This window comes from Elephas maximus, chromosome 6 (assembly GCF_024166365.1).
Source record: "Elephas maximus indicus isolate mEleMax1 chromosome 6, mEleMax1 primary haplotype, whole genome shotgun sequence".
In the NCBI taxonomy this organism is placed as follows: domain Eukaryota; kingdom Metazoa; phylum Chordata; class Mammalia; order Proboscidea; family Elephantidae; genus Elephas; species Elephas maximus.
This window is the reverse complement of record NC_064824.1, coordinates 105,395,605-105,409,985: the sequence shown is the minus strand read 5'-3', so window position 1 is coordinate 105,409,985 and position 14,381 is coordinate 105,395,605. Positions and strand designations below refer to the sequence as shown.

Genomic DNA, 14,381 nt, shown 5'->3' with positions numbered 1-14,381 from the left:
TTTCTCTACTAATGTTACTTGGAAATTGTAATTCCTGTATATAATTCCTTCTTTTCCTTTCATTACTACTTCATTCTCAAAAAAAAATGTTGATATAGGTTCATGAATACTAATTACCACAATATTGTAGCTAAAAAACCAGAAAATTTGACAAAATCAGCGAGTATAAAAACACTGGCAGCAACCAAAATAACAGTAAGTGCTTACAGAGAGTGCAAACAAAACCACGTGATTCAAAGCATCATTGTAACTGGGTAATAATGACAGCTCTGGCTGGAGCACATTAGAAGGTTCAAAAAGTAAATCAGCATAGGGTTTTAGCCTTGTAGGTATATTGATACATGTAAGCTGGGCTTACAAAAAATGTTTTTGTTGTTATAACTAACTACACAGCTTTTTTTTTTTTTTTTTACTAGTTTTTAAATTTTGTAATTGTGCTTTAGGCAGAAAGTTTACAGCTCAAGTCAGTTTCTCATACAAAAATTTATACATACATTGTTATGTGACCCTAGTTGCTATCCCTATAATGTGACAGCACACTTCTCCTTTTCACCCCAATTTCCCCTGTCCATTCAGCTCTTACCCTTTCTGCCTTTTCATCTCACCTCTGGACAGAAGCTGCCCATTTAGTCTTGTGTATCTACTTGAATTAAGAAGCACACTCTTCACGAGTATCATTTTATGTCTTATAGTCTACTGGGGTGGGTGAGGAGTCCAGTTTAATCTTTGTCTGAAGAGTTGGCTTCAGGAATGGTTTTAGTTCTAGACTAACAGAGAGTTTAGGGGCCATGTCTCCTGGGGTTCCTCCAGTCTCGGTCAGACTATTAAGTCTGGTCTTTTTACTAGAATTTGAATTCTGCACCCCATCTTTCTCCTGGTCCATCAGGGACTCTCTATTATATTCCCTGTCAGGGAGGTCACTGGTGGTAGCCAGGTACCATCTAGTTCTTCTGGACTCAGGCTGATGGAGTTTCTGGTTTATGTGGCCCTTTTTGTCTCTCAGACAATATTTTGCTTGTGTCTTTGGTGTTCTTCATTCTCCTTTGTTCCAGGTGGGTTGGGACCAATTGATGCATCTTTGACGGCCGCTTGCTAACTTTTAAGACCCCGTACACCATCAACAAAGTGGGATGCAGAACATTTTCTTAATAAACTTTGTTATGCCAATTGACCTAGATGTCCTCCAAAACCATGGTCCCCAGACCCCTGTCCCTGCTACTCTTTCCCTCAAAGTGTTTGGTTGTGCTCAGGAAACTTCTTAGCTTTTGGTTTAGTCCAGTTGCGCTGACTTCCCACTACACGGTGATTTTTATAAAAAATAACAAATTTCTGCTGAAACACTGCATGAAAATTTTACAGTCAATTCAGTGTCATCCCCTCTGTCAGTGTCACCCAGTGTAGTCCACATTCCCCACACTCCCCTACTGACACCACTGTGCAATAGAGCACACAGATGTTAAAGAAGAGAATGCAATTCGCTACAGTCAAAGCAATGACCAGTCAGAGACTTGAGGAACACTAAGCAAAAAGGTCTAGTAAAAGAGAGCAATCTAAAAGTGTAAGTAACCATTTGAATTAAATAACAATCGTAAACCTGGCTTAAATACCAGAGACTGAAATATTGATATTGTGGTGATATCTTCTCTTTTATTTTTTCCTATTCTCTTTTCTATTAAAGATACTTCAAAGAAAAATTTCCAATAAATTAAAGAAACTCAAGAACTAATAATCAGATGCAAAGGAATAAAACATTTTAGAAAGGAAGGAACTATGCCAGGCATTAGTGATGAACCCTATTTCTTACCCCATCCCATTATCCAATTCAGAAACCTCTTTCAGCTGATCTCAGCACTGGCCTCATCCCAGCTCCAGGATTTTCAAACAAGGTCATAAACCCAGTCATCTTCCTTTCTGATTTTAAGCAGCCCTGGTAGCACAGTGGTTAAGCACTCAGCTGCTAACCAAAAGGTCAGCGTTTAAACCCACCAACCACTCTTCAGGAGAAAAATGTGGCAATCTGCTTCCATACAGATTACAGCCTTTGAAACCCTACGGGCAGTTCTACTCTGTCCTATGGGGTCACTATGAGTCACCAATTGACTTGATAGCGATGGGTTATGCCAGCTGACTAAGTCTTAAATACCCCCTTTAATGTGTAATGTGTACTTTCTTGGGAAAGCAAATACTGGCTGTATTTTTCTACTGGGTATTATCTATGGCCTTGTTTGTATCCCCTCTTGCACCTGTCCCTAGGGTGGGGTCTTCCCATGGGAAATCCTCTCTAGCTTTCTGATGGAACTAGATGGCTAAATTTAATCTGAGGTGGGTGGAAGAGGAAGCCCCTCTTGACCAGAGATCTAAGCCACTTCCATTATTAAACTTGTGATGGAGCCTCAGCTGGCATCCTATATCTACAATCAATTGGTTAGAACCAAGAGGGGTGTGTAGACGAGTACTCAACACCCCTACATCCAACGTTCTGCAGTGTGAGAAAGAGCTGACTCACACCCTGAGACACTGGATATGAATCACACCTCCTATTTGATGGACTTTGAAAGGGAAATTTCCAGAACTCAGATTAAGAATTACTTTAACTTGCTCATTTTATAATGTTTTTAGAGGAAGGAGATATACTACAATTAAACTATAATAACTTAGAAATGAAAATTATTTATTTATTGACTGGACATGCATTATACAGACAGAATGGCACATGAAAGTGAGTAAGAAGGTCAATGTACATACTTGGCTTTCTGCTAGAAGGTTCCCATTGGATTCCAAGGTTTTGAGCCAGGCTCTGCGATAATACTTGTGCCACTGCCATTGGAAGACCATACTGTTTTTCGGAGTTGAAAGTGTGTGGGAAACATTTGAGAGAGTGCACAAAGCTAGTTATTATTTCTTAATCGTTACCATATATCATCTCAGTTCCCTAAGTAGAGCCTCACAGCATCTAAAAATGGAATACACTCCTTATTACTTCCTCCTTGCAATGGGGCCCAAGAAGCAGAAGGCCCCTCTTACTATGTGGCATCTCTCAGAACTTGATGCTCTCACATGGAAACACAAAATACAAGTCACAAAAGGCTGTGTCCCAATTCAACTCACACTAAACCAAGAATAAATTCAACTTACTACAAAGACATCAAGATAGGTGCCCACCGAATGATGGCTATTGGGATAGCCTGGTATTGACCAGGGTTTAGAGTTAGTGGTTAGGCTTTTTGGATTCTATTGACAGCTGTTATAAGAAATTTCCTTTATAAAAATGAAGGTACTGAAAAACCAAACGAGATTAAGGAAATATTTGTTTCAATTGATTCACAGATAGGGGAGTAGAAGATAAAAAAAATTACATAGGGAGAAAAGAAAGATACTGATTGGATATACTCATAGACTCTTTGGTTTAAATGAGCTAAACCTAACATAGGCAGAAAAGCATTATAACTGAAAAAAAAAAAAGTCATAAGGAAAGGATTAAAAAACTTACAAAAACTTAACGCCCTATCTATAAAAATCTATGGAGGTCTAAAAATCTCTAGGCCAATCTATGGCTTGCATTTGCCTGGTAAATATGAAAAACTAGCACAATCAAATGAAATTATACATTTTTCTAACACCAAAGACCACTTTGGTTCTATTTGCTAATATAAATCACTCATGCTATGTTCTTGAAATCAGTATTGCTCTAAGCAAGCATGAGAAGGGCAGTAAACTAGGTCATAGGGGAGGAAGAGATCAGATGTAAAGATAAAGCTCTACTTTAAGAAAATTGATAAAGTTTACCTCATTCACACCAACTCCTCTTGTGCGAGAACAGACACCTCCGAAGAAACTCAGACTGCTTCTCTTATAGTGAAATGTCACACGCCTTAAAAAAAAAAAAACAGTGCTATTAGGAAACCAACGCGGTAACCATCACTTAGACTCTCCCAAAACATCTGGGTAAGTCTACGCTCCTACAATGTGCCAAAGCTATCCTCCTTCAAAAAACTGAAAACTGTATTTTAAATACCTTTTGATTTACGTTGTCAGAATAATTTCAGTGAGCAAATGTTAACTGAGCACCTGCTAAGCTGCACACATTAGGCCAGGATTTGAGGACACAAAGATAAACAGAAGACAGACCTTTCCCTTTTTTCAGCAGACAATATCTAAAAAAAAAAAATTTTTTTTTTTTTTAGTAGTATAATATTGCTGATTATTGTCAGTTTTCAAGTAAAGACTGAGAGAAGAGAAAGAAATGAGTAAAGGTGAGAGTGAAGGAAGGAAGACTCTGGCTGGCTTGATCCCAGGACAGAACCATGAGTGGGAAAGGGAACAACTTATTAGATTAAGAAGAAAATATGATACCCTTTTTCCTTAGTGATAGAACCTCAATTTTTTTTTCACTGGTCCATCTAAAAAGACATTCCCTAGGCTCTCTTGTAGCTACCTGTGGCCATGTGACTAAGATCTAGCCAATAATTTGTCTGATCGTTGTGCACATCTCTCAGGAAAGCTGCTTTAAGGGAGCTGACTCAGCAGGAAGGAGCCCCCTTTTATCCTCCTTCTTGCCTGTCATTCATGCCGCCTGTAATGACGTGATGGCTGGAGCATCAGCAGCCATCTTGAATTACGAGCTGAACTTGAAGATGAAACGTATGTGCTCTGAAATCAAGGCTTATGACTGCGGAACTGCCGTCCCACCACTAGACATTCTACCTCCATGTTTCTTATATAGCAGAGAGAAGAATAAATGTCAATCTTGTTCAAATCATTGTTTTCTGATATATAATTTAACTGGTAAAATAAAGAGATATATGTAAATGCCAAGCCAAAGGCTACAATAAAAGCCTAAACGGCTACATACGAGATGAGGTGCACAGCATCAGCATGCTGCTTGATGCGCTGCCGGTACTTGGAGAACTCATGGAGCATCTGCACAGGGTTGGTGGTGATGTCAATGTGATCCTTCTCAGTCCAGGTCTCTACGGCCACCAGGACAACCCTGGTATTGAGCTGCTCCTTGTAAATCTGAGGGTATACAACAGGACAGGTGCAGGAGGAAAACACTGGGTCAAACATGCACGATCAGTGAGTCAGAGTCAGTGGAAGGACAGGAAAGGGGAGGTGAGAGGAGAACATGGGGTCATAATTAGCTTATCATGGAGAATCTTCCTTTCTCTTTTCCAAGAGCATGCATAAGTAAATATCAAAGGGGATTTGGCCTCATGTCACCTACTCTCTCTCAAGGTAATATTAATCCCAGATCAGCACATGTAGTGCCGCGGCATCTCACTAGGGGTAGATTCTTCCAAATCTCATAGGAAGGTACCGGGCTGGAGTCTGATATACTGACTCTGAGTTAAGTGTGGTACCATTAGCTATTATCGAAGAGTTGGAATGGGTCACTCACTCTTCAGACATGCATCAAGTAATAGGGCTTGCTTGCCTTTGGGGGCTACATTATATGAAAAAGTACAAGTGAAATAATACTGAGAGAAGATCATGAATCTGAGACCAAAAGAGGGAACAGTAGATATCTATCGCAGATCTGACCCTCACCACAGGGTAGCAGCAACCACACCATTAAATCGTTATCTTTTGCTCTCCTTCTCTACTTTTGGCCACATAGCTAAATAATTCACATAACTAAGCAACTTCAATGAATATTGTCATTTTGCTCTATTTTCAAACTAATTAAGAGAACAATCGATGATCTTTTAAGACATAGAAGAAGGGGACGAGCACCATGCCTAAATCAATCTGAAGCTAAAACGGTTGCACAACAAAGAGCAAGTTAAATGCAATGCCTTAAAAATCAGCATTAGTCAGCTTCAGTGCCTCATATGGTAATCCAAAATAACAATTACGCTCTGCAAGACGTGATTCTGTTTGATCATGCTGCAATGATTAACAGAGATGCTACTGAGTAAACAGCATTTGCATGAGAAAATATGGGTCTAGTACTCTTTTTTCTATATTCACTTATAGTTTTCCTTTAAGAAGACTGACAAAAAATTCAAAGAAATTAATAAAATTTCTTGTATGAAAGAAAATAAATAAACCAAGTCTAAACTGGCTCTCAGAGGTTCAACCACAACTGAATAAATTACTCTATGCCCATCCATTCATATTACACTTTTGCTCAGCTCTGCTTACCAGATATTCTGTGTATTTCTGTGATTGGAGGTTTTTGGACTGTTTAGAAGGCAGCTCTTTATAGAAAATAAACATCATTTAGATGATAGGTAATTTATAACTAATAAGTGTTTTTTCCAGTTAGGAGAGAACATACTATAAAAATCATGTAAAAATTATTTAGTTGAAAAAAATAACACTTTAAAATACACAAAGAAGTATGCTATGTTTAATTTCTGACTATTTAATATGAATTATTTCTTGAAACGTAATGCATAACTTTCATATCTACCGAGTTCCTATCTAAAGCAAGGAAAAGAGAGAAAATCTTAACCATCATTCTCTACAATTTATAAAATGATGGGGGGATATATTGGTATCAAAGGCTTGAGGAGTTAGAAGTCTTTTTAAAGAGATATACCTGCTTCAAATTAGTTTTATTTTGGAACTGCACTTAATTCTGTCATCTAGAAATAAAGTCTGAAGCATTTTACTTATGGGAACACTAGGAAATACTGTTTTTCCTTTAAAGATCTTTTTTGTATTACCTGTATCCTCCGAACATACTTCCTCTTAATCTATTATTTCTTCTCTGCTAACACTATTATTTAGGACAATAAATTCAACTGGTTATTATTAACAGAGTCTGGTTTCCCAAGTGTAATTTATGCTTTTCTTGGTAGCTATCTTCTTCAATGTCTTTTTCCTGCGTACACTCTGGTGACAATGAGATCTAGACATCAGTTAGATGCGACACTAAAGCATCTTTGGGATCCTGAGAATGACTCAACAGCCCCTTAAAACTCTGGTAGCACTATTCTTGATGAAGCAGAGCACTCTGTAATTTCTAGTCAGATGAGCTTAAGAATTTTATTTCTTCTTTTGCCCAAGAAAATAGCTAAAGTAACAAGCAAGCAAATAGAGATGTAAAACATTCCATTTTGGTAAAAATAGGTTTGAGAAAGCTAGGCTACTTACAGAATCCACAAGGTTGACCACAGACTTAGCAAAGTTGTTGGTATGGGCATGAGAAGAGCGATACTTCTTATACTAAACAAACAAAAATAGGTATCTGCGTCACTGCCAAAATATAATTTAACTGTAAATTCCACAATTCTGTAAAAGCAGCAATCTCATCACAAAAGTAAAAATGAGGATTAAAAAATAAAGAAATTTAGTTTGTGCCAGGTTGGAATAAGGCTGTATTCTTATTTTGTTTCAGAAACAAAACTCTGGCTACCAAAAACACCGCGATAATCTAGGTAACGAAGAGGGGCTGTAGAAATCTGTGTAATAAGCTTTACACCTGAAAAGTGCTTAATGCAGTCTTAATGTCTACAAAAGCAATCTGTTTTCGTTGAAACAAGCTTTCCTAGCTTGTAAAGGTCCCAGATCAAGAAATTTAGTCCCAACTGGATACCTTTTGTATTTTAAACTCAGATCAAGAAAATGTCTTAGGCAGCACTTTAGACACTGCCCATGACACAGACTGAATTTGTAGTCCATTTCGTATATTCTTCCAGGGGAATACCGCCTCCAAGCCACACCCTTTGCTTTTGACCAATCAATCAGAACAAAGAGGACTGAACAAACATGCTGATAGTTTTTTATTATTTAGGAAAATAAAGAAGAAAAGATTAATGGAGTAATTCCATCACAACACTTGGAGGGCTATGTTTTCAGCAAGCAGTACTTTGCTCAGTGTTTTTAAGAGGATGCTTGAAAACTTGAATCTACCATTGGAGGATCATGCCCTCTACTGGTGGATGAGGCTATCATTATTTTTTTACAACTCTGAAAGGAAAAGGAAATACATAAAATTTTTTACAACTCTGAAAGGAAAAGGAAATACATACTCAAACACAAAGCCAAAACCCAAACCCACAGCCATTGAGTCAATTCCGACTTGCAGCGACCCTATACTATAGGACAGAGTGGAACTGCCCCACAGAGTTTCCAAGGAGCGCCTGGCGGATTCGAACTGCTGACCTCTTGGTTAGCAGCTGTAGCACTTAACCATTACGCCACCAGGGTTTCCATACCAGTCCAGATTTGTGCCATAAGCCATTGAAAATTGTCTTCAATAATAATTATTAAAATAATGTATCTTGTGTGAATATTGAAGATATTTATACACCAGAAAGCTATGATATTCTTTTTTCCTCCTTTGTCCACTTTAACCCTATAAATTTATCAGACCCTTTCATTTCATTCTTGTTTTACCCCTGTGGCTACGTTTTTTAAACAAAGAATACCGTATTTTACGCAAATGACGTGCATCTTCTACGTTTGTTTGCCACTGCACCCTCCCTGCACGAGGTAATTTCATAAGCATGATATGCTAAATTTTTTACAGCAAGATGTAAAAAAAAAATTGGCATAGCGGCTATTATGAAAATAGCTCACCATGAAAAGGACATGGTTGGCAAACAAACATAGAAGTCATGCACTATTTGTGTAAAAATACAGTATATGTTTAATATTTACATATCTGATATTTTATTCTTTAAAACACTGAACACATTGACAATATATGATAAATGTGCAATTGATTAATATTGTGTTATTAGTAGCATTAATTCATAACAATTGATATAATGTAACAATTATCATTCATATTACTGCTACCACTGCATCACCATCTGACCACACTGCAGTTTCTATTAAATTTCAATGTGTGTATATATAACTGAGCCATAAAGCAGCCTATTGATCTAAAAATTTTCAGGTATTTTAACAAGTTTTTAAAATTGAGCATAAGGAAGTTGCTGTAAATAGCTTTGTGTTTTAGACTGCCTAGCAAAATTCCACAAGCTAAAAAATTTTAAGATAATCTTTAATATTAAAGGCAAAAAGTCTTAACCTTATGAAGCACACAGACATAAAAAGAAAAGGAAAATACCAGCTGATAGATATTCTAATGCAGGCGTATTACATAACTATTAAAGTGAATTTTATTTGCTTCTGAACATTAATTTGTCTGATTTTAGAGACTTCTTTTTAAGTTTAAAAATGTTCCCATGCCTGTTAGCACTATGACTACATTAACCATAGTATAATGACCATGGCAAGCATAATGCGCAAATTAAAAGATAATAAGATGAGGTCCTTTAAAGTCAGTCAAAACGTGATGGGTTCTTCCTTTATTTCTTATTTATAATTTCCAGGTCTCTGATTTTCATTTTTAAGAGATCACTCTGTTTGCTGTGTGGCCAGCAAACTAAAGAAGGTTAAAAGGGAGTAAGGAGACCTGTTGCAAAACTACTGCACCAGCCCAGGTCAGAGGATGGAGGCTGGGCAATGGCAGAGAAAAGTGGATGGATTCAAGATACATTACTACAAAGGCAGAGTTCCCAGGACTTGCTGATCTACTAGATGTAGAAGGCGAGGAAAGAGAGGAATAAAAGATGACTTTCGGGTTTTGAGCTTGAGTAGCTTAGGAGGGTGCTGGTACCATTTAAAATGATGACAAAGGCCAGGGGAGGAGAAATTTAGAACTGAAGAATTAAGAGTTCTGATTTAGAAATGTTAAGTATTAGATGCCTTTTCAATAGTGATGTAGGGATGCTAAGTAAGTAGCTGGATATCTGAGTTTGGAACTCAGAAGTCTAGAGATATAATGCTGGGAGTGGTGAATTTAAAGTTATGATAAAGTTCAAAGACTTGTGAGTGGAAGTGATCACTTAGCAATTAAGTATGGAAAGAAAAGAGCCCTGAACCAAGCCATGGGGCACACAGTAATTCTAGGTAATTTTAGAGGCCAGCTAGATTGGAGAGTTGTATTGAAGTCGCAGTGGAGGCTCTCCCCACTCTGCCATAGTTCTCCCCCACCCATAGCCCACCAAACCCAGGTTTCTAACTGCGTCTTGGCCTGATTGCGCAGGCGACCCTAACCTGCTGTTTGAATTTGGTGCGGAAATCCCGCACACGTGCAAACCGAAATCTTAGTGCATGCACAGGACCCGAAGAGTCGTGGCCCCCAACTTGACCCCAGACCTGAACTTCGCTGGAGAGGAAGATGTTCTCCAGCACACAGCTGCAACCAAGGCCATTTGCAAAGCGAAAGTTCCCTTCCGATGCAAATGACTCAGCACCTGCATCTCCAAATATGGACATGGGAGGGACTGGGGTGTCCGATTTTGGATGCCAATCCCACTCCCCGGGGGCTGGAGGGCGTGAAGGCTCCAAGCTCCCCTGGGGCTGGGAGCGTGTGGTCTTTTGGCTGACAGGTCCCGCATTGCTCCTTGTTTGTGCAAACAATAAATTTCCACTTTCTGTTTCCCTTGCAACTGTGGTGTGGTGTCCATCTTATTTCAATCGGCTAATAGTACGTTCTGTGACAGAATCACAGAAGCCAAGAGAAGAAAGAGGTGTCTCAAGAAGGAAGGAGTGATCAACTCTGTCCAACACAGCTGAGAGGCCACGTAAGATAAGGGCAGTCAAGTGACGACTAGATTTGGTAACTTAAAGCTCCATCTAACTATGCACCTAGGAGTTACCAAGAACTATATAGGTGTTTTTCCTACAACAAATATTCAGTCCTCACAACAACTCTATGAGGTGAGTTTTATCATCCACATTTTATAAATGCGGAATTTGAAGCTCAGAGAAGGCAAATAAGTTACCTAAGATCACACAGCTAGAATGCAAATCCTACTCTGAGTTGAGATAGGAGGTAAAGACGTTCAGTTAACAATTCTTATTAAATAGTTTATGCACGTTCCTAGCCAATCATGATCACTGCTTAGAACTCATAATTTGTTAGATGTATACAAAATATAGGAGTTTTAAAATAAGGAAAACCAAAGTGGTTAAGAGCTCTGTTGCTAACCAAAAGGCCAGCAGTTTAAATCCACCAGCCGCTCCATGGAAGCCCTGTGGGGCAGTTCTACTCTGTCTGATAGGATCGCTGTGAGTTGGAACTGACTCAACAGCACCTGAAAACAACAACGGATGGGTCTAAATTGAAAAAATACTTTGAGTTATCATCATGCATTTGCACTTATTGACTCATCATTAAGAATACAGCAAAAATGTAGACGTTAACACTTCCTTTTATGCACTTTAAAATATCACAACCATTTTCTATTAGAATGAGATCTTTAATATTCATTTTTAGCTTAAGTAGCTCAAAGAAATGTTTACAGAGCCGTATCAAGGCTATACTTGACTCAGAAATTATATTCTGCCAGCCAGTTACTATGATGTTTTCTTGCAAAACTGTGGGACTTTTCTAATTGAAAGCCACTGATAACAATGTGGTGCTTATTCAAAATAAGATATTCACATTTTTTACAAAGCCAATATTAGGTTACTCTGAGTTAAAGAGGCAAACATAATGCAAGTGTAGGTAAAATATTTCTATTTCCTGCATGAAAGAGAAGTAATTCTGGATATAAAAAAAACGTGCAATGCCATTTATGATAAAACCAACTTTCACATCCTCTGATTCCTGAAAACAATTTTCATTTAAAGTGGCAAATTTGCTTTTACTTCTTCAACAAATCCAATTATCAAGAAATTTGCTTTTAGGGAAAAAATTTGACACTGGAATTTAACTTTTAACCCAAGAGTGACAGTTGCCAAAATAATTGTGGTATCTCATAGGGTAAAAAGACTGTCAGATGAGTATTCTCAATGGAATGATTATTCCAAAATCAATGGAAAATCCCCACATATTAAAAAATGCTGTTGTTGCCATTAGGTACTGTAGAGTCAGTTCCAACTCACAGTAGCCCTATGTCTAACAGAATGAAACACTATCCAATCCTGAGTCATCCTCACAATTGTTGTTATGCTTGAGTCTACTGTTACAGCCACTGTGTCAATCATCTCGTTGAGGGTCTTCCTCTCTTTCACTGACCCTCTATTTTACCAAGCAAGATGTCCTTGTCCAGGGCTGGTTCCTCTGATAACATGTCTAAAGTACATGAGACAAAGTCTCGCCATTCTCACTTCTAAGGAGCACTCTGGCTGTACCTCTTTCAGGACAGATTTGTTCGTTCTTCTGGCAGTCCATAGTATATTCAATATTCTTCTCCAAGACCATAACTCAAAGGCCTCTGTTAATTTGTCATACTGTGGTGGCTTGCTGTGATGCTGGAAGCTATGCCACCAGTATTTCAAATACCAGCAGTGTCACCCATGGTGGACAGGTTTCAGCAGAGCTTCCAGAATAACACAGACTAGGAAGAAGGCCAGTGAAAACCTTATGAATATTAAAAAATAGATGTATTAATTATTCTAACTCAGTTTGACTTTCAAAACCTAAATTTAAGTACTTCGAGCCATGTTCTGATTTACTGCTTCTTGTGGCAATCTACTTCAAAAGCGATCTTTATCTTATGTAAAAAAAAAAAAAAGCATACCTCAAAAAAGGATTGTTTACAATAAAAAAAAAACTTACCAAATGGCACATGTATTATTGGACTACTAGGATTTAACCAGGGCCCTGGTGGTGCAATGGTTAAGAACTTGGCTGCTAACCAAAAGGTCAGCAGTTCGAATCCACCAGCCACTCCGTGGAAACCCTGTGGGACAGTTCTACTGTCATACAGGGTTGCTATAAGTCAGAATCGACTTAATGGCAACGGGTTTGATTTGGGTTAGGATTTAACCTGATGTTAAAGCAAAAGGAATATTAGCTCTATATTTTAGTTCTACTAGCCCAAATGCAATATTTCTTAAGACAGTAGAAATTTTCTTAGGTTATTTCTCTAGACTTTAGGCATTTTTATCTTTCAAGCATAAAGGTCTTCTTTCTTTTTAATTTCTTAACATGTATTCCCTCCAAATTTATCAGTACAAACTACAGTTCTTTTTTTTCTAGTTTCAAAGACAAATGAACATATCATACCTAGTTCTAATTCATTTTGATAATAATAAAATGAATTACCAAGATTTTCCATTAAAAGATTTTCTTATTTGATAGACTAAATAAGGTAACTTTAGCACAAAAAATGGTATAAGCCATAGAAATTTTTCATATATGAGAACATTTTAATAAGAGTGCTGTTCTATTATTCAGAAAATAAAGACAAGATTATTGAAATACTTACCCTTTATAAGGATTAAAAGATAAATTTGAAGTCTATGATGTTTAAAAAATTACCGTTTCCTATTTTGTACAGTAACTGAGATATGTTCTCTGATTAAAAAAAAAAATAGGTTTATATTATATTCCTAATATAGCATGGTGGACAAGAAATTTGGAATTGCAGGTCATGTGTTTGGGAACTGATTCTATTGATTACCAGTTATACGTGAATAAAGAAAAAAATTTTTTTTTTTTTACACCTTGTAAATTCAAAGTCATTGTGCATAGCAAATATATTATTTCCGCTACTTCAAAAGTATTTGTATAATGGAAAAGTTAGGCTGCAAAGCCATAATTTCACAACACAGCACAATGCTAAGGATTGAGAAGTGGCTGGAAGAAGTCTCAGTGTTCCAATAAACATAAATAATTCAAAAGGAAAATTATCTTGGGGTTTCAATCAAGTTGATACCCTTCAAAACTCATATGTTAGCCTTCATTATCTAAAATGGCTGCCTCCACATTTGGTTTTCCTACCCTCCAAGGAAGACTTCTCCTAAATTGTATATATATAAAAAAAAAAAATAGTTCTGATAAATTCTGCTTCTTAATACTAACACATCTTAAGCAATATAATTAAAGGCTATTGATACAGAAAACAAATCTACATCTACGATAAAGAGTTACTCTGTTGAATCACTTTATATTGAGTGTAATTGAACCAGCACTTGGCAATTAATGAAAAACATTCATTAAATACTCAAGTAAAATTTTTAATGTCTATTAAGTCACTTCTTTTTTTTTTAATGTACAGTTTGAAGGCCTTCTCTGAGTAAGGTATGCTGACTAGAATTTCACATTGTCATTCTTGCCTAAACAAAACCTTAATGTTTGGTCTACTAATCTAATTTTGGTTTCCTTAAAGTGGAAGGAGGGCTCAAAGATACTTGCAAAGCGATTCATAAAAACAACTACTTTTTGTTTTAGTTTGCATAATTTTTAATTGAGAGCAGTGATGGTTCAGTTGTAGAATGCTTGCCTTTCATGCAGGAGACCTGAGCTCAATTCCTTGTCAATGGACCTCAAGTGGAGCCACCACTGTCTGTGAGTAGAAGCTCTGATGTTGCTGTAATGCTGAAAAGGTTTCATCAGAGCTTCTAGACAAAGACGGACTAGGAAGAAAAGTCTGGCAAACTACATCTGAAAATCAGCCCCAAAACCC

General features: G+C 37.3%; 1 protein-coding gene across 1 annotated transcript in view; it reads right to left on the bottom strand.

The window, feature by feature from the left end:
- ADAM23 (ADAM metallopeptidase domain 23) overlaps positions 1-14,381 on the bottom strand; it is a 167,995-nt gene that overhangs the window by 52,564 nt on the left and 101,050 nt on the right. Inside the window, exons 10-13 of the mRNA XM_049887978.1 lie at positions 7,102-7,173; positions 4,853-5,016; positions 3,787-3,871; positions 2,746-2,836 (exon numbers count right to left, since the gene is read on the bottom strand). Of these exons, the coding sequence (XP_049743935.1) occupies positions 2,746-2,836; positions 3,787-3,871; positions 4,853-5,016; positions 7,102-7,173 (412 nt within the window). The remainder of the gene's footprint in view (positions 1-2,745; positions 2,837-3,786; positions 3,872-4,852; positions 5,017-7,101; positions 7,174-14,381) is intronic.